The 23,242-nt window shown below is 41.5% G+C and overlaps 1 protein-coding gene across 4 annotated transcripts; it reads right to left on the reverse strand.

Moving 5' to 3' along the window:
• Positions 1–726: 726 nt before the first annotated feature.
• On the reverse strand, positions 727–22,679 carry Atg5 (autophagy protein 5). Of its 4 annotated transcripts, none has more exons than XR_012829136.1 (9): positions 22,541–22,679; positions 22,087–22,197; positions 21,864–21,994; positions 21,695–21,773; positions 21,320–21,574; positions 17,924–18,153; positions 12,836–12,906; positions 5,052–5,160; positions 2,473–2,611 (listed from the first exon to the last, which is right to left on the reverse strand). XR_012829136.1 is itself a non-coding variant. In XM_075696904.1 (7 exons), exons 2-7 carry the CDS (start codon positions 22,195–22,197, stop codon positions 2,484–2,486), a joined length of 813 nt encoding a protein of 270 aa, XP_075553019.1. In that variant the 5' UTR covers positions 22,541–22,679; the 3' UTR covers positions 727–2,483. The 4 variants fall into 4 exon arrangements, 1 of the variants encoding a protein (XP_075553019.1); XR_012829137.1 differs by lacking the exon at positions 22,541–22,679 and adding an exon at positions 22,355–22,474; XR_012829138.1 differs by lacking the exon at positions 17,924–18,153.
• Between the last annotated feature and the right edge of the window lie 563 nt (positions 22,680–23,242).

Below are 23,242 nucleotides of genomic sequence, written 5' to 3' on the forward strand. Positions count from 1 at the left end.
TCGCTAGTTATATAATTAGTATTTTTTACGACTTTGGAATTAATACCATCGATGGCAGGTGAAGATGACAGCTTCAAAGAATCAATACATTTCCTGATGCCATCAGAACTAAAGGTGATTGCGGGCATGGTATGGTAATTTGAATATGGGAATTCAGGGAGTTTACCTTTGGGTTCATTAGTAAACATGGAGGAAAATACATGATTAAGTACTTTGGCGGTTTCATGATTAAGAATAGGCTTATTCTGCTTGTCACACAGTGCAAGTGGTTGCGAGCGCTTTGGACTTATAATATTCCAGAATTGTTGAGTTATTTCGCAGAATGTTTGGTAAAGTAGTAAAAAAAAAAAGAGCGTTTTGTTTGACTAGCAAATGATAGGTACGTTTTTTCAGCGTTGTAGTATTTATGCCATGCGCACTCAAAGTCGAAATGCCTAGCAGCACAGTAAAGCCTTTTCTTGTTATTGTTGAGCCACTTTACTGCCGTGTTTAACCACAGTGATGAGTGCTTTTTGGTTATAGTGATAGTAGGTATGTAAGTTTTTATCAGTTCACGAATTTTATTTTTGAAAATGAGCAGTTATTTCAACGGAACGTTCTGAAAAATCGGTAAAGAACAAGCTATATTGCTACTAACACTGTTAAATAAAGTTGCTAAATAAAATAATATGTCACTAAATTGACAGAAATGTCGCTAAATCTAGCAAAAAAATCAATGGAATCATATGCACTGTAAATCATATGGCTTGTATCGGGATACAAGCCTTTTTTTTTATTTTTACAACCACAATATAAATTTAGAAGCATATGCACTAAGAACAACTTCTCTCACCTAAATAAATGACAGTTAATAAATTAAGAAAAATTCTATACACATACACAGCTTACAAACACTGCACTCTAATCTTCAGACTGAACACATACAAAATTTGAAATATGTGTATAGATGACACAGAACATCTTTAATGTGTATTTTTAAATAGATTATGAAAACCATGCAGTCATATGACCAAAGTATCTCAACTATCACGCATTGTTTAAAATTATTTAAAATTGACATTCGTTCATACTAAATAGCTTTTTTCATTCGTAGTAGAGGATCAAACATGTCATCGAACAAAGCAATCTGTGTGCTTACTACCATAATTACGAAGTGGCTGACAAACTCACATGAGTAAGTACCATGAAACCATGCATTTAATATGGGGCTTTGTACTGGCTGCTGCTTATGAAATTTGCTTCTCATTTTACATTCATGTATAAAAGTTTAACCAAATTTTTACCGACTGGGTTAACTAAGCGTTTTTAGTTGTTATGTACCAATAAATATATTTGTTTTGTGGCCCCAAAATTGTTCATTTTATACTCACACTTGATTATATGCAGGATTTCCTGGTACATTTGGCAAAGGTTACAAAAGCTTTGCTGCTAGTTGGTAACTGAAGGTTTACACAATCAGCTTTGTAAATGGTGTATTCCTGAACCCACTACATATGGAATACACATTTTTGGTGCCAAGACTTTTTTAGCATTTTAAAACTATGCATGACTGGTATTGGATGAATGAAAATGTGTTGTGTATACCTTATTATTATTGGCTGTAGCAGCACAGCTTTTGAGCTTTTGGTGGGACGTTATTCAGATGCCACTTTTAAAAAAATGCAAGTTGTGCTGTCTATGAATGGTGCTGTAACAGAGTAATGCAACTGTGAAATTGCTGCCTACAGCTTTATGCAATGTATCACACATTGACAGGGGCCATGCGACACTGTAAAAATAAGTAGGCTTTACAGCACAAGAACAAAAAGAAACTTGGGAATGACTTGTTTTTCGCAAAATCTCACAACAGTGGAGTCACACTCAAGCAAGCATGACTAAATTTTGACAAGATTCAGTTAGATCTAATTTTCTTAATGGCAGTGCAGTAATTCGCTTAACATGACCATGAAATAACGTCCAACAAGCATCATCATCAAACATGACAACATGTTCAACTGGTTCCAAAATGCTTCTGCAGCACTACAATGTTGAGTAAGATAGCATTTGACTTGTGTTGTAGGGTTATGCACGCTCTGACAGTGACAGTCTAACTTGATTGTGCATAGCGGAGCTGCTTTAGTCTCCAAATGTTGCTGCTTTATACAGTCATTGTAGCACTGCTGAAGTGCTCTAAGCAACCAGTCGAAGATGTCAACAGATATCTAAAAATGTAAAAAGTGCACAATGTGGACAAGAAAAGCATGCACCTTGACAGGTAGGAATCACTTTTTTTTGACAGCCCAACTCATCGTTATGACAGTAGTACCATTCTGGTGCAAATCATCTGCACAGTCGAGCAGCATGCATGAAGTAACCATACAAACAATTTGCGCTTGATATATCATAGTCATTGCAAGCCCTTCCTGCAACCACAAGACAAGCTGCCCTCGACTAGTGAGATATAAAATTTGCGAAATATCACTGATGGACACTTGAAGCTATCACTACGAGCATGGCATGACACACAAATGGAGAAAGTTGTCCGGATAACTGAGGTGTTCACTCATCCACTGAAGCGGTGTGTCCAGAGGAACCTGGATCCCATGAGTGATGACCACATGTTTGGCTCCATCTGAAGAAATACAAAACCCGCCATGTCGCTCGTGCACAGCATGTGACTACAAAAGAGGCATGCAACACAACAAAAAAACCTGAGAAAATCATTCAGGGAAATGTCACTTTGAACGTGGAAACCTGAGGGCAGGTACATGTTCAGTGAAGGATATAGATCTTTATGTTTTACAGCTTGCCACTCGCTATGAGACATGTGAAACAAATGCAGACTCCTGTCAAACAGGAGTCCTGCATCCTGTCTCGTGCTCATATGAGTGTTTTCAGCATTTGGCCCACTGAAAACGGAGATTAAAAACATTCCGAAACCTCCAACAGCAAAATTAGGTTCACAGGAGCAAGAGCTTAAGGATGAATGGTGCAAGTGAACAGGGACGAGATAGAAAGCACAGACAAACGCTCGTCCGTGTTTTCTATCTCGTCCCTGTTCGTTTGTGCCATTCTTCCTTGAGTATGGTTTACCAACACACCCAACAGTCAGTACTTCTAAAGGAAGAGCTTGGTGACATCATCCATTTCCATTTGGGAAATGAAGTGGCACAGCAGATCTGTCACAACAAGGTGAAAGCATTGCTGACAGATTGTTGCAAAATACAACCCCAATATTTATGCAAAAGATCAAACAGTATATTGCCTTTAGGTTAAAGTAAACAGCCGCACAAGAAATGTGTTGCCCGCACCAACGGCTGCTTAACAACACTTTAGCAACATCATGCTGCAGTGTTCGTGTACTTTTGTACTTTCAGTTTTCCTGTGTTGTGAGAGAGTTGTGACAATGTTATATCTGCCAGTAGAAATTAAATTTAGACGACAGCATTCCAACTGGTTTGGAAAGCTTTTTCATTAACACATTTACTCATTCTGTTCAAAATCTGTGCTCTTCAACAACTGATTTAACCACTCAAGAGAGCTATATACTGGTGATCACAGTAAAAACACAATATTTTTGTTTACCAGCTTTTGCTTTGTTAAAATAAAGCTGTTTTTGTCTTTTTTGCATTTATGATTAGTATAAGTTAACATTAACCAGCTCAATGTCTTCATCTTCTGAAGGTTCATGTCCTGCCAGAAAAAGGCTCGGATCATCTGCATGTATAGTAAAATGTGTGACAGAATCAATACTTACAAATTACTAACCTACAAAATAAAAAGTAATGATCACTATATGCTCCCTTGGGATACGGAACCAGCATGAATAGTCTGATGTTGGATACAAGGCGGTTAAGTGTTAGCTGCTGCAAACAACGCTTAAAATAAAACTGAGAAGGGTTTAGAAAAGCTACTACAATAGTTTGATATTTTCTCTAACTAAAATACAATGAGTAACGAAACTGTGTGACTTGAAATGACTAACTACGCAGAATGTACGTAAAATGTCTTTCAAATAATGTAAAATTTGTTCCTTCTGGCCCAACAGTCATTTCAGCACCTTAATTTTATTGCTGGAAGGTATTTGAGCCTTGAAAAGACAGTAATTATGGTATATGGAATGATAATAAAAACCTATTGATGCTAGCAGTTTGAAATTACGACTTCCACTTTTGACAATTGTAGTCACTCTGGAAAAATACCTTTCGAAAAGATAAAATTCACAATAGGCTTTTGAACGGTGCTATTGTGTTTACAACAAATGATTGGTCATATCTAAAGACCGCAGACATCAGTGTACATGCCACTTCACAGAAACTTATTGAAAGAGACTGATTTGTGTGCAGTGCCTGGAAATAAGATTAAATTGCTATTAAAAAATGTTTCATTTTAGCACATTACTGATTAGACCTCTGTTGCAAAATTAATACACGCAATTTGCACTAGAGAAAGAGTCAGAACACAAATATTGTAGTCATGTAGTGGGTTCTTTCTTCTTTTTTTTCTGTCTCTCTCTCTCTCTTTTAACATTAACAATTTACATAAGGCAAATTTCCCAAGTGACTGAGTGCCAAATACACTGAATGTGAATTAGTTGAATGCATTTCCTTCTTTGAAATATTTTTTCAAAGCTACGGCACAGCGTTCACAGATGCACTGAATTCAGATTCTTAACCTGATCTACTGCTCTATGTTTTAATGATACCAAAAATGTATTAGACGATGAGTAAAACGTGAACAAGGTGAATGCAGGAGCCAACGTTTCGACAAGTGGACTTGTCTTCCTTGAAGAAGACAAGTCCACTTGTCGAAACGTTGGCTCCTGCATTCACCTTGTTCACGCTTTGCTCATCGTCTTGAATTTCCATCTCCCGCATTCCCCGTCTTTTCCCAAAAATGTATTAATGTGTTAAAGCTATAGTTTCAGCAGGCAGAATTAAATGGTATCTGAAGGGGCTTCACCAGAAATATGTAGCACTTCCAATTTACCACAATGCTATATCTCGGTAAACATCACATATCATTTCTCAGCAAGCATTAAACAACACTGAACACCCAGCAAAGGTACTGACCACCGACAAGAACCTGAGGTGCCACTTGCTGCAAGAGGGTCTCTAGAGTTGCCTTGTCACCAGAAGGTGCCACCGGTGAGACTAACCTTTGAACAAGACTTCCATCGGGCTAATGAAATAAAAGAAAAATTTAATATTGTTAGTATGCATTCAATGTTACTAAAGCAGCCTAAGTCACTACACACAGCATGTACTCACTTTTTTGAAGAATACAATATTTGCAGTGTGTAGCGACAAACTGCCCTCATAAAAATGGCATAGACTTTACAATCCATGACAGGCTCTACCGAGTAACTTCATCAAGTTTACTTTATTCACTTCCCTTAAAGTATGCGGCCTCAACACCACAGTAGTTAAACCAGTAGAGAACAGAAAAAAAAAACAAAAACGGAGTGGTAATATTGCAGATTTCTTGCAACTGTGTCTGTTTCAGTCGACAAAAATTACTGCCTCGCACTTCTGATGGTCAACATTGCTGGCTGCTGCTACTGTTTCTGGCATGCAGTTGTCATTTTTCTTGCATGTTTTACAGCAATTGGAGAAATTTACCAAGTATGCAATGGTGCTGCTGTCCAAGTAGGTTTTCTGAATGCAATTTTGGGATATGTACTTTTACTTTAAATAGTCAACATCTTTGGCCATTATTCAAATAATTACTACAGGTGCCTATCGTAGCACCCAAATCATCACTGCCACCTATTCCAAAGGACAAATTATTCTACCATTTGGCACCCAGCTATCAAAATAGCATTTAGCAAGGCAAAATGGTACTTGCTCTAAGTGACACTAAATTCACCTGTCCAACCGAGGTATTACTTGGCTTTGTTATCATCGCCTCCTGGTGTCAATACATGGTTTCCTATGTTCTGTTTTTCTGTACTTCACTTAGCTAAGTTTCTCAAAAATAATTATGATACACATGTACATGTGAGCTGAGCTAACAAGTGACATAGTAAGTAGTGTAGCACTTCCAATTTATCACAATGCTATATCTCTGTAAACATCACATATCATTTCTCAGCAACCATTAAGCAACACTAAACACCCAACAGACTGACCACCAGACTGACCACCACCAGACTGACCACCGACAAGAACCTGAGTTGTCTCTTGCTGCAAGAGGGTCTCGAGTTGCCTTGTCACCAGAAGGTGCCACCAGTGAGACGGTGCCACCACCGGTGCAACCTCTGTCTGGAACATATGGCTCAAAATTCAAGGCTAATTCAAGACAGTGAGCAAAACGAGAACAGGTGAAAGCTGGATCCAACATTTCGACAAGTGGGCTTGTCTTTTTCAAGGTGACATATGCTTTTCTCAACATAGTATGGGTATGGTTTTTCTAAAGGGGAGAAGAGGTAAGGTGGGTAGGCAAAGCAGCGAACGAGGGTGTGCTAGCGGCGAGGGTGTATAATTGAAAAGAAAGGTGCACTATTCAATGTAGGTGGACGAATGTGATGCAGCGTTGTGTGTTAACCGGCTGATGCAGTAAATGAATATGAACTACACAAAGATATAACAGAGTTTTCAAGACACATGCGTGTCAAGGAATTCTTTTTCAATAGGCCAGACATAGGAAAACAGGTCAGAGAATCTCTTAGACCAACTAGTATGTGGACACCGGAAACCAAACAATGCCCATTGATTTATACATACAGCTAATCTCAAAATTTGTCCCCCACTCAGCATCAAATTCTTAAATCTTTAGCTCGCGGAAAGAGAGAATATTGTAATTAAACTAGCAGACATAGGCGGCACTATTGTAATCAGGCCTATAGAAAAGTACAAGAATGAGGTCTCCAAAACAATTGAGCAACCACACCCATTACAGAAAACTCGATTCTAACCCAACTCCACACTACAGCTACATTGTGCAAAGTACAATAGCGGAGCTCCTGTCCAGGGAACTAATCACCCAAACTGGCTTCATGATGCCCAATAACAAAGAAGCAGGCCTTTCTATCTTCCTAAAGTACATAAGGTTCCCGTAGAAGAAATATTTACAGCAGAAATCTCAGTTCAGCCTATAGTGTCTAATAACAACACACCTACTGGGTCACTATCTAAATTCTTAAACCACCACCTGTCAAACATCTCGACCACACTCCCATCTTTTGTTCAAAGCACGCCCCACTTGCTTTGAATTATCAACTGCATTAACACCAACCAAATCCTTTCCTACCATGCTAATCAAGTCACTTTAGATGTTTCTGCCCTTTACACTATTATACCCATGAGTGAAGGAATTGAAGCTGTATCGAAGTCACTTGCAGTCAATCCTCAAGCGCAGGCTCCTCAAGTTTACCTCATTAAAACTTCTTTCTGGGCGAGTTGGTGCATACTTGATTTGAAAATTATAACAGCGCAAACATGTGCAACACCAAAGGAACAAGTTCGAGACACAAGCGCTGACTGTCAACTAAATTTTATTGGCGGAAGATGGACACCTTATATAAGGCGAAAGGCAGAGGTGAAGTGGAAGTGAGTGATACAATCGGGAAAAATCACACTGCGCATCGATGAACGTATGTGCCGGCAATCAACAGAAACAGAAAACAAAAAACTAGGAAAGGGCAAGAGATACTAACAGACAATCAATTCAGTAAGCGGTCGCTTCTAAAAATTAAAGCTCTGCAGCAAATAGCGATGCTGAGGGGGTGCTTATGCACTTGCTGGCATATTTCTTTATGCAGAACGCTTCCAAACTGACACGCGCCGTCGTGTCAGTACTCTTACCGAGAATCTGTCTCTCCCAACCAAGCCTCACAACCTCTGCATTTAATTACATGCACGACCAAATGTGCGTACTGGTCCTTTAAGTCACTTAAATTTCGGGCACAGTCCACCAAGCGGTCATTGATGCAGCGGCCGGTTTGGCCGACATAAAGCCTTCCACACTTCAAGGGAATGGCATAGACCATTCCTGTGGAACACTTGACGAATGGCTTGTCATGTTTTACCTGACAACCTCTTCTTTTAAAGTTACAGATGTACGGGCATAACTGTACCAGCTTATTGGGTGCCAAAAAAACAAAGGACACCCGATGCCTGTTGGCAACTTTCTTGAGAATGCGCGAAGTCTTGTGTAGGCAAGGCACAACCAAAGGCTTGTCGGTCTCCCGACGGTCACCTTTTCTTCGTGTTCCTAGCTTTAGCTTTTGAAGGAGGGTCTCAGACACAGCAATCAAGACTAACCAGGGGAACTCCATCACCAAAAATCGGCTGGCCTGATTCTCAAAACTTTTCTGCATTAGGTGCGGGCACGATTTTTGATGAGACGATTCCAAGCAGTGCGATGCTATATCTCTTTTTACAGTTGGGGAATGCGCTGAATCATATGGCAACAAACCCTTTCTTGCTCGAGCGAAGTAGCCCCAGCAACCGTGCCTTTCACAAAAGGGTAGTCTCAGGTCTAAAAATTGTAAAACATGAGTCAGGTAGTTCATGGGTAAAATTGAACTCAACTCCATGTTTGTCAAATGCGTTTAAAACTTCACCTACTGTAAAGAGGCAGGTGAAGGCTGTCTGCTTTGTTTTAAAAGCACTAAAAGATCATCAACCCCCCCCCCCTCATACTTAAGAACCTTCATTACAACAAACCCCCCCTAAAAAACACCTATCTAAAAAGTTTATCTACTTTTGCTAAAAATATGTCACAAAGAATTGGGCCACGCAGGACCCAATGCAGATAGCGTTGCGCTGCAAGAAAGGCAGGTTGTCAAAAACAATAAAAGTAGATCTCAGGTAAAACTGCAATAAAGATTAAAAATTACCTACTAACAAGCCTGTTGAATTTTAGAAAAACACTTTGCCCTTTGCTTCTACACATTCCTTAACAGCCTACAAAAGCTGATCTTGAGGCACAGAATAAAACAAGTCTTGTATACCTACAGAGCAACCAAAGCCAATGGTATCTGTGCTCTCAAGAAACAGCGTGACATCAGTAGATTTCTTTGTAAGGAACGGATCATCCAAAGCAAGCGTTTTGAGATGCTTTTGCAAAAACCGACTAACGTTTATCTGCCACAAACCTTCTTCACTAACGATAGTCCGGAATGGAATATCTGGTTTGTGGGTCTTGTCTGTAAAGAATGCATTTAGGCTACTACCTCTGTTTTAGCAATATCCCACACAAGTTTGTCAAGATGTGATTCCTTGCGCAAGTTAATAATCTTGGTCTTGACTCTAACAGCACTTTTCTTAACAGGCACAAAATTCTTATTGATCCCCAATTGCGCTTTTTGGTTGTACAATCCCTTTGGTAGAACAACAAACTCAGTCTCTTTGTCTGGTTGAACAAGCGTAAGGTTATTTCTTTTAAACAGAGAAACCATGCCATTTAACAGACTTTTTTACTCTGTGTGCCAAGAACGTTTGGTGAGCACTTCTCGCAAGAGCACAGATTCTCAGTAAGAGTGCTGACATGACAGCGCATGTCAGTTTGGAAGCATTCCACATAAAGAACTATGGTAGCAAGTGTGCAAGCACCTTCTCAGTATCGCTATTTGATGCAGAACTTGAATTTTTAGAAGCGACTGCTTACTGAATTGATTGTCTGTTAGTATCTCTTGCCTTTTTCTAGTATTGTTTTTTTTTTTCTGTTTCTGTTGATTGCCAGCACGTAAGTTCATCGATGCGCAATGTCATTTTTCCCGATTGTATCCCTCCCTTCCACTTCACCTCTGCCTTTTGCCTTATATAAGGTGACCGTCTTCTGTCAATAAAATTTAGTTGACAGTCAGCGCTTGTGTCTCGTCCTTGTTCCTTTGTGGTTGCATGTGTTTGCGCTGTTATAATTTTCAAATGACGTTTACCTGTCACTCCTTAGGTTAATTCTCATGCTCAACATTTCCAATTCAATTCTAGTCACTACCTGCAAACTTTCAGCACAACCATGGGAACACCATTCGCTCCGATGTATGCCAACATTTTCATGGGACGGCTTGAAGCAAACCTGATAAAATCATACCTTCTAAAACCCTACGCCTATATGCATTACATTGACGACATATTTATAATATGGGAACACGATACAAGTACGCTAACCAATCTAATTAGCCATTTCAACTGTTTTCACCAAAGTATTAAATTTACTGCTGACCACTCTTCTAGTCAAATCAACTTCCTTGACATGGCGGTCTGCATAGAAAATGGAAAACTGAGAACGACACTTTACCGGAAGCCTACGCACAGGCAGTAATATTTTATGATGATGATGATGATGATCAATGGGGTTTTATGGTGCAAGGGCCAGGGAAGGCCAAAGAGCGCCAGACAATGGTTGATGTAGTTGATGTGGTCAATGTTAGAGTGCATATGTGCACGGCTGTATGAAGGCCTAAAAACATTTGCTGTAGAGTGCGTAAAATATATGTTTAGGTAAAATTATATTGGGCAAAAATAAAATACAGGCTACAAAGAAGTGATATACTAAAATATGGGGCTGGCAGTACGTAGCATTACTGTCTCATCGGCGCCCTTTCAGAGTAAGGGACTGGAGTCATTTGCTATACAAAACGGTATCATTGCAACAGCGGCTTCACAAGTGAAGCCCGGTTATGAATTTTTGGAGCTACTATAGCACGCAGCAAGCAGACTTCATAAAAAAAAATCTTGTACTGATTCATGTTAAATAGTGGTTCATTACCAAGAAACATTGCTGGATGAAGAGGGATAGGCTGTCTGCATGCTAGAGGAAAGTGTTTTTTCCTTTCAGTGTCTGCTTCCCAGCACTCCAGTAAGACATGGATGACGGTCAATCTCCTGCTACATTTAGCATAGATCGCAGGTTCATCGCCAGTCAACAAATAGTTGTGCGTGCCGTATGTGTGTCCTATTCTCAACAGAGTTAAGAGGACATCGGCTGCCCGTGATATCGTTGCTGATGGCCAAGAGCCTAACTGAGGTTTAATTAGGTAAAGCTTGTTAGACGTATCAGCATCTCAAAGGTGTTGCCAATAGCTTCTCAATTTTGTTTGCAGGAAATGTTTCAGATCTATATCTGTGTCAGCTATAGGAGCGTTGTGAGGTTTCGTTGCTGCAGGTGTAGCGAGTTCATCGGCAAGCACATATCCCCGAATGCCTCTGTGGCCAGGAATCCAGCATATTACAATACGTTGTTCAGCAGCACAACTAGTGCACAAAAGCGAATAGAGTTCGATTACTACAGGATTTCTATACTTTTGTAGCGACATTAAAGCCTTAACTTTGCTCAATGAACCTGTAAATATAATTGCCTTCTCTAAATTCATATGCATGACATGCTTTACAGCCAACAATAATGCATATGCCTCTGCCGTAAATATGCTCGTTAGTGGGTGCAGAGCATTTGATTCCAAAAAAGATGGTCCAATTGCTGCATAGGACATGCCCGCATGCGACTTTGATGCATCCGTATAACATTTCGTGCACAAGTATTTTGCTTACAGTTCTAGAAAGTGCATTCAAACGTGTTCTTGTGGAGCATGCTTTCATACTTGTAAAAATGACATGTCGCATTCTACAATTTCCCAGTGCCACGGCGGTAATGGCCTCGCTGGGGTCTTTAGATGGTGTTCTTGAAGCAAGACACTCATTTCTTCACTAAGCCTTCAAACACACAGCGAGAAGAGTGCTCTGAATGTTGGGCGATCATGAAACAGTGCAGCACAGGTCATGTCATTTACAGCTGAGCAACAAGGATGCTCAAGGTTCGAAAGCACTTTGAGAAAATATGCAAAACTAGAGTATGACCTTTGCAGGTTAAGTGATCACTCATTTGATTCCATGTACAGACTTTGTACAGGGCTTGTTCTGAAGGCACATGTGGCCAGGTGGATGCCTAAATTATGAACGGCATCCAGTATATTTAATGCACTGGGTGCGGCAGAGTGATAGAATACAGTGCCATAATCCAAACAGGATACTATGAGGCTCCTGTACAGGTTTATTAGACACTTCCTATCACTACCCTGTGTTGCCTGCGACAAAACTTTAAGAATATTAATTGTTTTTAAGCATCTGTTCTTAATATATTTAAAGTGGGCTATGAAGGATAGTTTGGAGTCAAGTATGACACGCAAAATTTGTGCACCTTGTGCAGAGGTATGCATTGCCCATGAGTTCAATATCAACACCTGGGACTATCAACGCCTCTCCTCCTTGTAAGAAGGACGCAGGAGCTTTTCTGCAGATTTACCTTGAACAAATTTTCATTTGCCCGTTTTGACACCCTGCTCAGGCCAAGCTGAACCTGTCACTCGCAAATTGTGAGATTTCGCAATCTGAAACCTATTTGCATGTCATCAAAGTATACTGAATAAAACACGGTACACAGAATTGATGAGCATAAAGAATTCATTTTTACAATAAAAAGAGTACAGCTTTGTACACCACCCTGTGGCACCCCCGTTTTCTGGAGAAATGGCCTGGAGAGAGCATTTCCAATTCTGACACAAAATATGCGGTTTGACAAATAGCTTGCTATAACCTTAAGCATGTTTCCACGAATGTCCATCTCTGACAAATATGGTAATATTTCATAGTGACACGTCTTCTTTTTCATATCGAGGAATATAGACAAGAAGTACTGTATGTGAATGAAGGCATCACGGATGTGCGACTCTATGCGTACTAGATGGTCGGTTGTAGAGCGACCTTCCATGAAACCACACTGACAAGGGTCAAGCGTTTTGTTAGATTTTAGGAAATGTAACAAATGGCAATTTAGCATTTTCTCAAACAGCTTGCAAATACAACTTGTAAGTGCTATCGGACGGTAACTATATTAACAGAAGATAGATCTTTACCTTGTTTCAACAGTGGAATTACAATAGCCTCTCTCCAATTTAAAGGCAGGTGTCCAGAGGCCCAAATGGTGCTAAAAAGTGCAAGAAGTATTATTTCTGTATCTTTATGCAAGTTTTTGATCATGTCATGTACAATCCTGTTGGCTCCGGGTGCAGAGCTCTGACATGCATTTAGAAAGGCTTTCAGCTTGGCAACATTGAAAGGACGGTCATAGGATTCATCCAGTCTGTATTTCCGATCTAGTGTCTTATGTTTCGCTATTTCTTCGTATCTAAGGAACAGTCTAGAATAATTAAGTGAGCCAGAGACGGTTTCGAAGTGCTCCCGAAGTGTGACTGCCTGCTCTTCCAAGGTATTCCCTTGATCATCGACCAAGGGTAATGGCTGGGTCTGCTGCCCATTAAGCCTCCTAAGCATCAAACTTTCGCCTTTTGCGTGTAAGAGTTTATGCTTGAGAGAAATCTCTCCCAGCTCATTCTCCTTGTCTGTTGCCTTGTCCGCCTTCCCTGAAATTTGACGTGTTTAAATCCTAAGAGATTTTCTGCAGTTGGTGTTCGACGCAGTGTATTCCATGCCCTGTTTTGCTTCTTCCATGCCTCTCTGCAATCGTCATTCCCCCATGGAACGCGCCGTTTACATGAACGACCATGTGTTTGAGAAATGCACATTTCTGTTGCACTGATAATAAAAGCTGTAAAGTACTGTACTGCGTCATCTATAAAAAATAATCAATAAAATACTGTCTTAAATAAGTTGGTTCATTAAACTGCTTCCAATCAGCCATTGCTAGTTTTCATTGAGGCATATGTGGTGAACAGTCATGTTCCTCTACTAGCTTGGTCACTCACTAATGGATTTTTTATTACCTCCCATTTCAGGTCAGGAATTAATGAAGTGGAGCCAATGGCCAGATCAATGAATGAGTACGAGTTATGCGTGAAGTTAAAACATGTGGGTTCTTTCATATTAAAGAGGCATGCACCAGAGCTTACCAGAAAATTTACGACAAGTCGCCCTCTAGTGATGTACCGGGCGTCTCGCCAGAGATTGTTGTGGGCATGGAAATCACCTACTATCATGCGAGGTTCAGGAAGCTGATCTTCTAGGCAATAGAAATCTGTTTTTCTTAGCTGTTGATTAGGGTGCAAGTACAACGAGCAGATTGTAACTAACTTGTTAATTAAGACTGCTTGTGTAGCGACTGCCTCAAGATGTGCCCGAAGTTCAAAAAAAGCGACAAGCTACACTCTTATCAATAATGATGGCTACACCACCAAACAAGGCATTAGCATTGTCACGATCTTTCTGAAAAATAGCGTATTGTCGGAGAAAGTTTTATGTGAAGGCTTCAACTGCGTCTCTTGAACACACAGCACCTTTGTATTATAGCTATGGGGAAGTTCTCTGATATTGTCTAGGTTATAGAGAAGTCCTCTAACGTTCCATTGTAGTATTTGTGTTTGTATTATAGGAGAAGTGTTAGTGCTGTGTGCTGGACAAACAAAAATTATGTCACGGGGCCTTTTCCAAGCACCATGACATGAAGTTTGTCTTTTCTGGAGCGGTCGATAGAATCGTGCTGCTCCTTAGACACTGGATGCGCCATCATAATCGGTGTTACGTCCATTGCTTCTTGCAAGGTGCTGGACACATGCTCTTACGAGAGCTGTGTTTGACAAGAGGGCTTCCTTTCAAGGGATGATACCATACCTGCCAACCTGGCGAGATAAAAAATCGGGAGACTTTTTATTCGTGCCAACAAGGGGGGGGGGGGGGGGGGCGGGTTCAAATTTTCAGGCAGTGTTCGATGAGCCCTTTTGCAGGGACCTTGTAGTAGCAGACTTTGCTCACTTCAAAAATTTGTCCGAGTAGCTTTGCTCAAAACACGGTCCAGACTGACGGCCATTCACTAGCAGGTGTTGGAGGGTTGTGTTGCACATTGATGAGCGGAATTCAGTCCTAGTTTTTCACCCCGTGCTAAAATCCTTTCACACTCTGCCTTGCTATGCAGTACAGTATCACCAGTAAATCGAGCATCACTTTAGCAACTCGGTGAAACATGTTTTCCATCAGTGTTTTTCATTTTTCCAACAATACACCACTGCACTTCATTCATTCTTCATTCTTCATTGAGAATGTGCTCTTGAAGACTGTATGCCTGTAGTGTGGCAAACTCAGCTTCGAAAGCATCTAAAGTGTCTGCAGCAGATTCAGTGGAATCTCGGGGCAGCAGCTGAGGGAAACTGAATAAAAAACTAAGACTCGAGAGCGATGCCTGTGAAATAAATTTCAGGTTGGCCATCTCCGCATTCTTCCAAATTGCGTTTCAGAGTGGCGCTGACATCCATAACACTTCGCCTCGTCGCATTTCGGAAACATTTTCCGTAGAAGAGGCCCAACGTGGTCGCTGACACTAAGGGGTAGGTTGTGTTCGACGAGGAATGCCGTAAACAGGCACTCCACACATGTGACACTGTCGTCGCAGTTGTTCCAGAGAAAGTTTACTATGTTGTCTTGCTGCTCAGCGGTGCGCCGTGGAAACATGCAGTTTCAAGTCGCCTTTGCCATTGTGTGCTGACGTCGCATCTACACCTTGTACAAGATGCATAAGGTTCTCCTTTTCTTGATGTCAAAAAGCATGGAAATTCAGAAGTATAAGATTGCAAAAACTTCTGCAAATACCTTTTCTTGGGCTTTGATAGTGCCAAGGCATCAAGCACACGAGGATTGTAACTTTACACGGTGCATCGCATACATACGGCCTAGCCAGCACTAATCATACACACAAGCAGCAATGCCTTGCAAGCAGCAGCAACAAGGTGCACCATGGAGGAAGGCCTGCATGAAATGCAAGAGCCACATTGGCTCTGGTTTGGTCGGCTTACTAGGCACCGTAGTTGGCTGCTTAGTCGATGATACTGATGGTGCTAGTGCGGCCTAAAGCCACTCCATCCACGTGCCACCGCCGCTTTTTTAAGTAGCGACAACCTTTGATGTGCGCAGCCTTTTCCCCTCACACCAAATCCGTTTCCGGCGTTTCCGCTTCCTTGAGTTGCGCTGCGGGAATTTCCGCTTTGACTGCTGTGACGATGTTGAGACACCCGTGCGTGCACGCAATGCTGTGCTTGCAGTTTCTGGAGCTGTGGCAGTCACCATAACAGGAATGCAAAGGAGACAAGCTGTTGTATTCTAATGAAGTAGTAGTTCGCGGTCGCTGTTTTCCAAATGCACGAAAAACGGCAGTGGTCTCCAAGCACCCAGGCATTACATGCCATTGTACGTAGTATCTCGTGGCACAACCCATCGCAGGTTGACGCGAAGCAACGAACACGGCCAGATCGCCGATTACAATAGACTATGATTCTTGGATGGAATCACATTAGCAGTTAAAATCGCAGCTTGTGCAAACTGCAGCTGGTGCCTCCTTATCGATGCGAAAGTAAACAAGGCTAAAAAACATAGTGACACTTCCACTCGGAAAAGGAAGCTGAAGCCATGTAAGTTCCGCTTCACGCCTGAAGCTAAGGGGGTGAGTGGGAGAGGAGCGTGGAGGAGGAGTGGAGGTTGGCGGTACTTAACCTGGTCAGCGGAAACGTGTATGGAGGGGCTTTAGTGTGGCCGTTGCTGGTGATGCTGACGATTACGATGTGGCTGTAGATTTCGCAGTGCCGGTTTCGCAAAAAACATTATTGCGTGAACAGAGACCACTTTTCGGGAGATATAAGACAATGATCGTACAATCGGAAAGTTCAGTAAAAAATTGGGAGTCTCCCAGGCGAATCGGGAGGGTTGGCAGGTATGTGATACCCTTGAAGCCACCAGCCTGGAAGTCAATGGCCTCTTCTTCTGGCACAGTGGAGCAGCACTGGCTGCACCTGCCAAGGGGGTAGATGGCGTCCCCGCTGGCTCACTCTGCATGGGCCGGACAGGCGCCAGGGGTCATTGTGGCACTGCCCCCTGACGTGCCACTTCAGCACAGCTGTTCTTTGGCAGCTGGGATACCTGCCTACATGCCTTTTTGAATAATATGTTTTCTTGCACTTTGATTGTCACAATCTTCTCTTTTTTTTCCATAATGGACAGGACAGCAAGTATGCAGCATGTACCCCATCACAGTTAACACAGTGGAGGGAGTTTTCACAGTTTTAAGAAGACCGTTTGTGAGCACTGCATTTTGCACAAGTTTGGTGGCTGTGGCAGTTCTGTGAATTGTGGCCAAATCGCTGGCACTTAAAGTATCGCAGAGGGTTTGGTATACAAGGTCCGACCTGGATCTTGACTTATCCTGCCTCGACTGTCTCGGGGAGCACGCTTGAGCCGAAAGTGACAATAAGGTGCTCTGTTTGCATTTCTTTCCCGTCAAGCCTTATCTTAATCCGTTTCACATTGATCACATTTTGCTCTTTCCATCCTTCTGAAAGTTCAGCCTCGGTCAGCTCCATCATATCGTCATCGCAAATAACGCCACGGATGGAATTCATAGTTCTGTGTGGGGTCACAATAACTGGAATGTTCCCAAAAGAGGCAAGGTTCTGTACCTTCTCATGTCGTTTCTTATCACACCCTTCCAGAAGGAGGTCACCACTAGCTAGCTTCATAGCTTTTTATAACCTGGGCTTATAGAATCACATAGACATTTCACTACAAGAAAAGGTGAGATGACTCTCACTCTCTTTTTTGGTTGTTCAGAATGTATCAGATGATACTTTGGAAAGTTTTCACATTGGTAGCCGAGAAATTGAAATGCTTCGGTGCACCCTCCTTTATGAGGGCAATCAGGGAGTTTGGGAACATAATTTTCCATAGAAAATTATCAGTTTTGGCAGTAACACTAGCCGCACCCCATGGAGCCCAACAAGGGGATGCCATAGGTCTTATAAATAACAAGCGCCACGGACAACAACTGTATGTTTCCGCTATAACCAAACTTGTACAGCCAAGGGTTATTGTACCACACAAAGTTAAATCTCACTGCTAAGAATAACGGAAGTAAAAAGAAGCGAAGAGAGAACAGAAAAGATTGAAAGTGAGAAGAAAAGACGAAGATTGGGGAAAGAGAGACAAGAAAAGGCAACTACTGATTTCACCTGGATGGGTCAGTCCGGGGGTGCCGTCTATGTGACGCCGAGGCCAAAGAGGTGTGTTGCCACGGCCGAGGGGCCATAAAGGTCCAAACACTCTGCATTAGCTCAACCTCCAGGATCACCCTTTCACCGGACATGGGTAAGCTGCACACGGTTATACACAGGAGGGTCCAACCCTCATGTGCTTGGGTAAATGGTGTCACAACACTAACCGCCTGCTGATGCAGGCGCTCCTGAAAGGGCAGGCAATATTTAGACTACACGAGTGATCAGCCGTGACACTCCAAGCAAGGAATTTCTGTCGGACAAGCAAAATGAATAAGAAGAATGTGTAGCAAAGACAACGATTGGATCCACCACCTAAATGACCTTAAAGCAACGCTGGCAGAAAGAAACTATAAACAAGTTCCTCTCGACAAGCTTTATGACAGCACGTCAAGATTGGAGAGGCAGTCGGAATTAACTAAGAAACAGCCTACACCAGAATCAGAGGGACCAACAGCCTTTATAACAAAATATTCTAATGCCCTCCCAAACGTAAACATGCTACTAAAATATCACCAAATATTATGAAGTAATGAGCGTCAGAGAAAATTGTTCCCGGTGGTACCAAGGGCGACCTATTGCCACAACATAAACATTAAATATGTGTTAGTGCACGCAAAAATCATCTAGCATCATTCCCCCATAATAAAAGCATGTTCTTGGCCCAGGTGCAAAACTTGCAGGCACCTTCAAAGTGACCTTAAAATTAAAAGCACCACAAACAGCTATGCGCACGAAGTGAGAACTAGCTTTACTTGCACTAGTTCCGATGTAATTTATATGCTTGAATTCTCCTTCTGTAAGAAACAATATGACGGCGAAACGGGGCAATCAATTAAAGTCAGGTAAACGGATATTGCGCAGACACAACTAAAAAGCTTCCCAAAGCCGCTGCTGAGCATTTCAACCAACCAGGTCATACCTTCGATGAACTTAAACTCTACATCCTACATTCAAATTTCCATTCTGCGCGAGACAGAAAATACAGAGAATCATACCTCATCTATATGTTCAAGACATTGCAACCAGTAGGCATAAACGTTTCAAAGTGAGAATCTATTCGCTATGCTGAATTTCAAACTACAGAAAACAGCACCTAGTTATTTTTATTTCTAATCGGGTGGCTCGATCTATTTTTTTTTTCCTGTTCCTTTCTTTCATTCTTTTATCTATATATTTATTCAATTTTTTTTTCTATGAGCACCATTTTCTTCCGCTACTTTTGTTCTCTCTTTCAGAGAGACAACAGTTCAATGACCTTCACAGAGCAGATTATCCCCACCCCTCTCCCATTGTCCAGGCCCCTTTCACAAAAGAAGGAACCTGCACTGACATGTCAACCAGCTACCTCACATTCCTCCACCGACGTTGAAAAGCAAACCTTTGTTTTCAATTATACACTCTAGCCGCCAACACACCCTCGTTCACTACCGCATCCACCTGGCTTACCCCCTCTCTCCTTTAGAAGAACCGTACCTATATATATACTGTGCCGAGGAAAGCATATGTCGCCTTGAAAAAGACAAGCCCACTTTCCAAAACGTTGGCTCCAGTTTTCACCTTGTTCTCATTTTGCTCATAGTCTTGAATTTCCGTCTCCCGCCTTCCCCATGTATCCCAAGGGTAATTCAAGGATGACGAAGGGCAAAATTCAAGGAGGGGGAACAAACATTATTCATACAGATACAATGAAAAAGTGAAAATTTCTCCTTAGCTACAATTTGCAGCTAAGCAGCTGCTGAGTTGGACATACACTTCAAATTGTAAAGATTTCACTCCGGTGATAGTTAATAGTGACTGACTTCAGCAAAAGATACCCGTAATGGTAAAGCCAAATGGCTGAAACTTACTTTCTGCTAGACATTCCTAGAGCCTAGAACTTGGAAATGAAGCCATGATGGCTGTGGTGTGAACTAACTAGCAAAACAATTAAATGGTGGCACCGCTCGGCTGCTTGATCTGGCTTTGTCTAGCTCCACAATGGCAACAGCGATTTAAACAAGCCTGTCATTGATGGCTGTGGACATGCCACACAGCAATCATTTACCAACAGTAAAAAAAAATGTCTAGGATTGCTACTTGATACGCTTTGCCCATGGCATAGCCCCTATGCGGAGTTTGTTATTTTGAACGCTCAAATATCACCCCCAACGTCAGCTTTCAATGAATTCAAAGAGCACATTTATTTTCTGAGTTTTAAGGGCCCTTGAATCTCTTTTTCCAAATTCAAGGGTTTTTCAGGATTCGAAGTAAGTGTATGAAGCCTGGTGGTGACATCGTGGCCACAATGCCTGAAAATGTGGTTGTGTTTACAAGACTAACACACCGGTACTGCTTCAGGTACTCACATGGCTACAATAAGAAATAAAAGCTTGCTCAGGCACTGCTGGCAATTGTTTACAATAAAGATTATATTTGGCATTTTCTCATACCCACTTCACAAAATTTTCAATTTCGACAATATTCCCTTACTACCCCGCATTCTTACTTGCTCTGGTGAATTATGAAGCTGGCACGGAAAGATAGCAATAGCTTGGGATATTACAGCAAGTCACAAAGGATCCATTATGGTGAACACCTAATACCACTCTCATCCTGAACACTTAAGATGTGTGCATTTCTGCTCGTTTGCTTGATATACAAAACACAATACTAACAAACACATGCCTGACACCAGCTCACAAATGCCAAATACGTATTACTAGTGCCTACAACAGAAACAAAACATGTTTGTGAACTCAAGGAAAGTGTGCTGGGAGGCTAGCTGGCAAGGCATTCTTTTGTGAACTTAAACTGCACTAGGGACGAAACACCGAGGTAGAAGAAGACAGGATAAACGCAGACTAACAACTGGTTTAGTGAGATCACACAATGCTGCCTCCATGTGCATGGTTCGAAGAGGCAGCACTGCGTGATTTCACAAAACCAGTCCTTAGTCTACGTTCATCCTGTCTTCTTCTACCTCGGTGTTTCGTCCCTAGTGCAGTTTAAGTTCATAAAAACATGTTTGTGAGTTGTGTAGCAAAGGATTTTTGCAGTTGAACACTAGGATGATCCCAACTGATCAAATAGTGGTATTCTGTACATGACATATATGCATATTAGAAGCAAATGCTTATCAACATGACAATACAAAAGGCTATTAAACATTCTATCAGTTGTTTCCCTGTGTTCTGCAGGATTGCTGTTTTTTCAGAAATTTCTCCCACTTGACCTACCATCTAATTTTAGTAATATCTTCCCCACAAATCTTTCTGGCAATAGGTCCACTTAAGGGCAGTAAATAAAGTCAATTAAATAACAAAACGAAGAAATAATTGACTACAGATTCAGCTTACCGTTATATGCACTTACCATATACAGACGAAAAGGAATGTGCTTGAAGCTCTCTCCACCAATGCGTTCCATGAATTTTTTGTTGATTGCCCAGAACTGGTCGAACTTTGAGTTAAGTAATCCAACCCAAAGCTGATTGTGGTCTTTCTTCTGCATAGTGCTAACCACTTGGCTGCGATGCTTTAGCATATCTGCTTCTTTGATGGCTGACATGAAATGCGATTCAACCACAGCTCGACTTCCACAATGAAGGATTTGCTTCTCAGGGAAATTCTAAGCAATATAAAGATACAGGACATTAAGACAAAGTTACTCTGGAGAAAAAGTCGTAGTTGTATGCTAAATCCATCAAAAATTTACAAAAAAAGATCATAAACACAAAGAGAAATGTACCTGGAAGTGAACCGTGATGCCCCATGGTAAAATGGAATCGCTAGCATTACAATCATAATGTACACCAATTGGCAAATGCCTGCAAGGGGAAAAAAAATAAAAAATAGGTTAGAACGTGTGGACGCTACGTTCTAACACACTATATCGACATCCGATATGAAGTGCTCACCATTTCAAAGGTAGACCATTGTATTCAAGCCACATTTCATTTCCATGGTATCGCTCATCAACGTGCCTGGAGAAGTGCTTATGAACCTTGTCAACCACTAGAGGAAAGTAGCTTATTCTCGAAATCATTAGCTGTGAATAGAAACCAAGAACTACACTTAGCAAACCACCTATTGATTCAATTTTCTTGCGCAACGAGGACTAATACTGCAACAGGTACTCACGTAGTAAGCTTCGGGCTGCTGCATCGTGTATACTTCTTCCTCGGCAAGCTTGAAGCAAACCGGCAGCCGCCCGTCCCAAACTTCTCGTAAGACTTCTCGATCTTCCGCCATCTGCGGAAAAGAAATAAAGTCGTGCCAATGACGGATAATTATAAACTTGCAAAGTACATACCCCTGTCAGTTACTTTGATTTGCAAGAAAGTAATCACGTGTATCGCGTCAACTAGGGTCAAGGAAATTCTGCGGCTCAAGTAGTATTCTTATTTACCTGTTCTTACGCTTAATCGAGAATGGTAATGACAACCACCGAATAATGTTATGGCAGTGATCATCTCAAAGTAACAGGCGCCACAGACCGCGCACAGAGCTTCAGTCGTCTCATTAATGTTCATTGCCACACCTTCGGACACCTTGAGGAACATAGCAAAGTGAATAGAATCAAGGTGTAACTTACACTTGACCACAATCGATAGAAAAATCGAAATGTTTACATCAAATTTGCTTATCACGGCGGCTCCACAAAACAAATTCGCGACTCACGAGCTGTCACAAGCTCTTATCATTAGCTATCATTATCATTCAACGACGCGACTGAAGCGCCTAGATGTACCACACCACTACTTGTATAATTGGAAGAGTGCTATGAGCGTCCCCTTTGAAACAGGAGGGTGGGTCGCGCTGTCAAGCTGTTTTTATTTTGTTTAAGGTAATCTTTGTTTAATGTCCTACCTATCTTTAACACACACACACACACACACACGCACACACAGTAATAATTTCCAGAATCAAACTTTCTGAACTACTATTGGGAGCTTTGTTCTAGAGGCATAGTGGCGCGCTGGTAGAAAAAACTAAATCTTTATAGACACTTTACGTACAGCACCATGACAGTGTAAGACTTATAAAAACGTTTTGGTGAGACGTGTTGTGAGGACACAACATTGCTGTCAGCATCTGCTCTAATTTGCTCAGGCCTAGGCAGTACCCAGGCGCTTCTTTCACTTCTATTTTTCTGTAGTTGATTGGTTGCAGGCGTTCTATGGTTTTACGATAAGCAATTACTTATCCAATGTGAGGTTTTCCTTTTCTTTTCCCATTTATTTTATGGCCCAATTTATGATTGCCCGCTGATCTTCCAATTCAAATTTATGTGGCC

This window comes from Dermacentor variabilis, chromosome 6 (assembly GCF_050947875.1).
Source record: "Dermacentor variabilis isolate Ectoservices chromosome 6, ASM5094787v1, whole genome shotgun sequence".
NCBI classification, from domain to species: Eukaryota; Metazoa; Arthropoda; class Arachnida; order Ixodida; family Ixodidae; genus Dermacentor; species Dermacentor variabilis.

Bases quoted from the DNA above. Each gene is read 5' to 3' on its own strand.
- Atg5 (XM_075696904.1), bottom strand. From the start codon at position 22,197: ATGGCGGAAGATCGAGAAGTCTTACGAGAAGTTTGGGACGGGCGGCTG. The intron at 21,575-21,694 runs GTACATTTCTCT...TATATTGCTTAG, and splicing joins GCATCACGGTTCACTTCCAG to AATTTCCCTGAGAAGCAAAT. The intron at 5,161-21,319 runs GTAAGTGCATAT...TTATTTCATTAG, and splicing joins TTCCTTTTCGTCTGTATATG to CCCGATGGAAGTCTTGTTCA.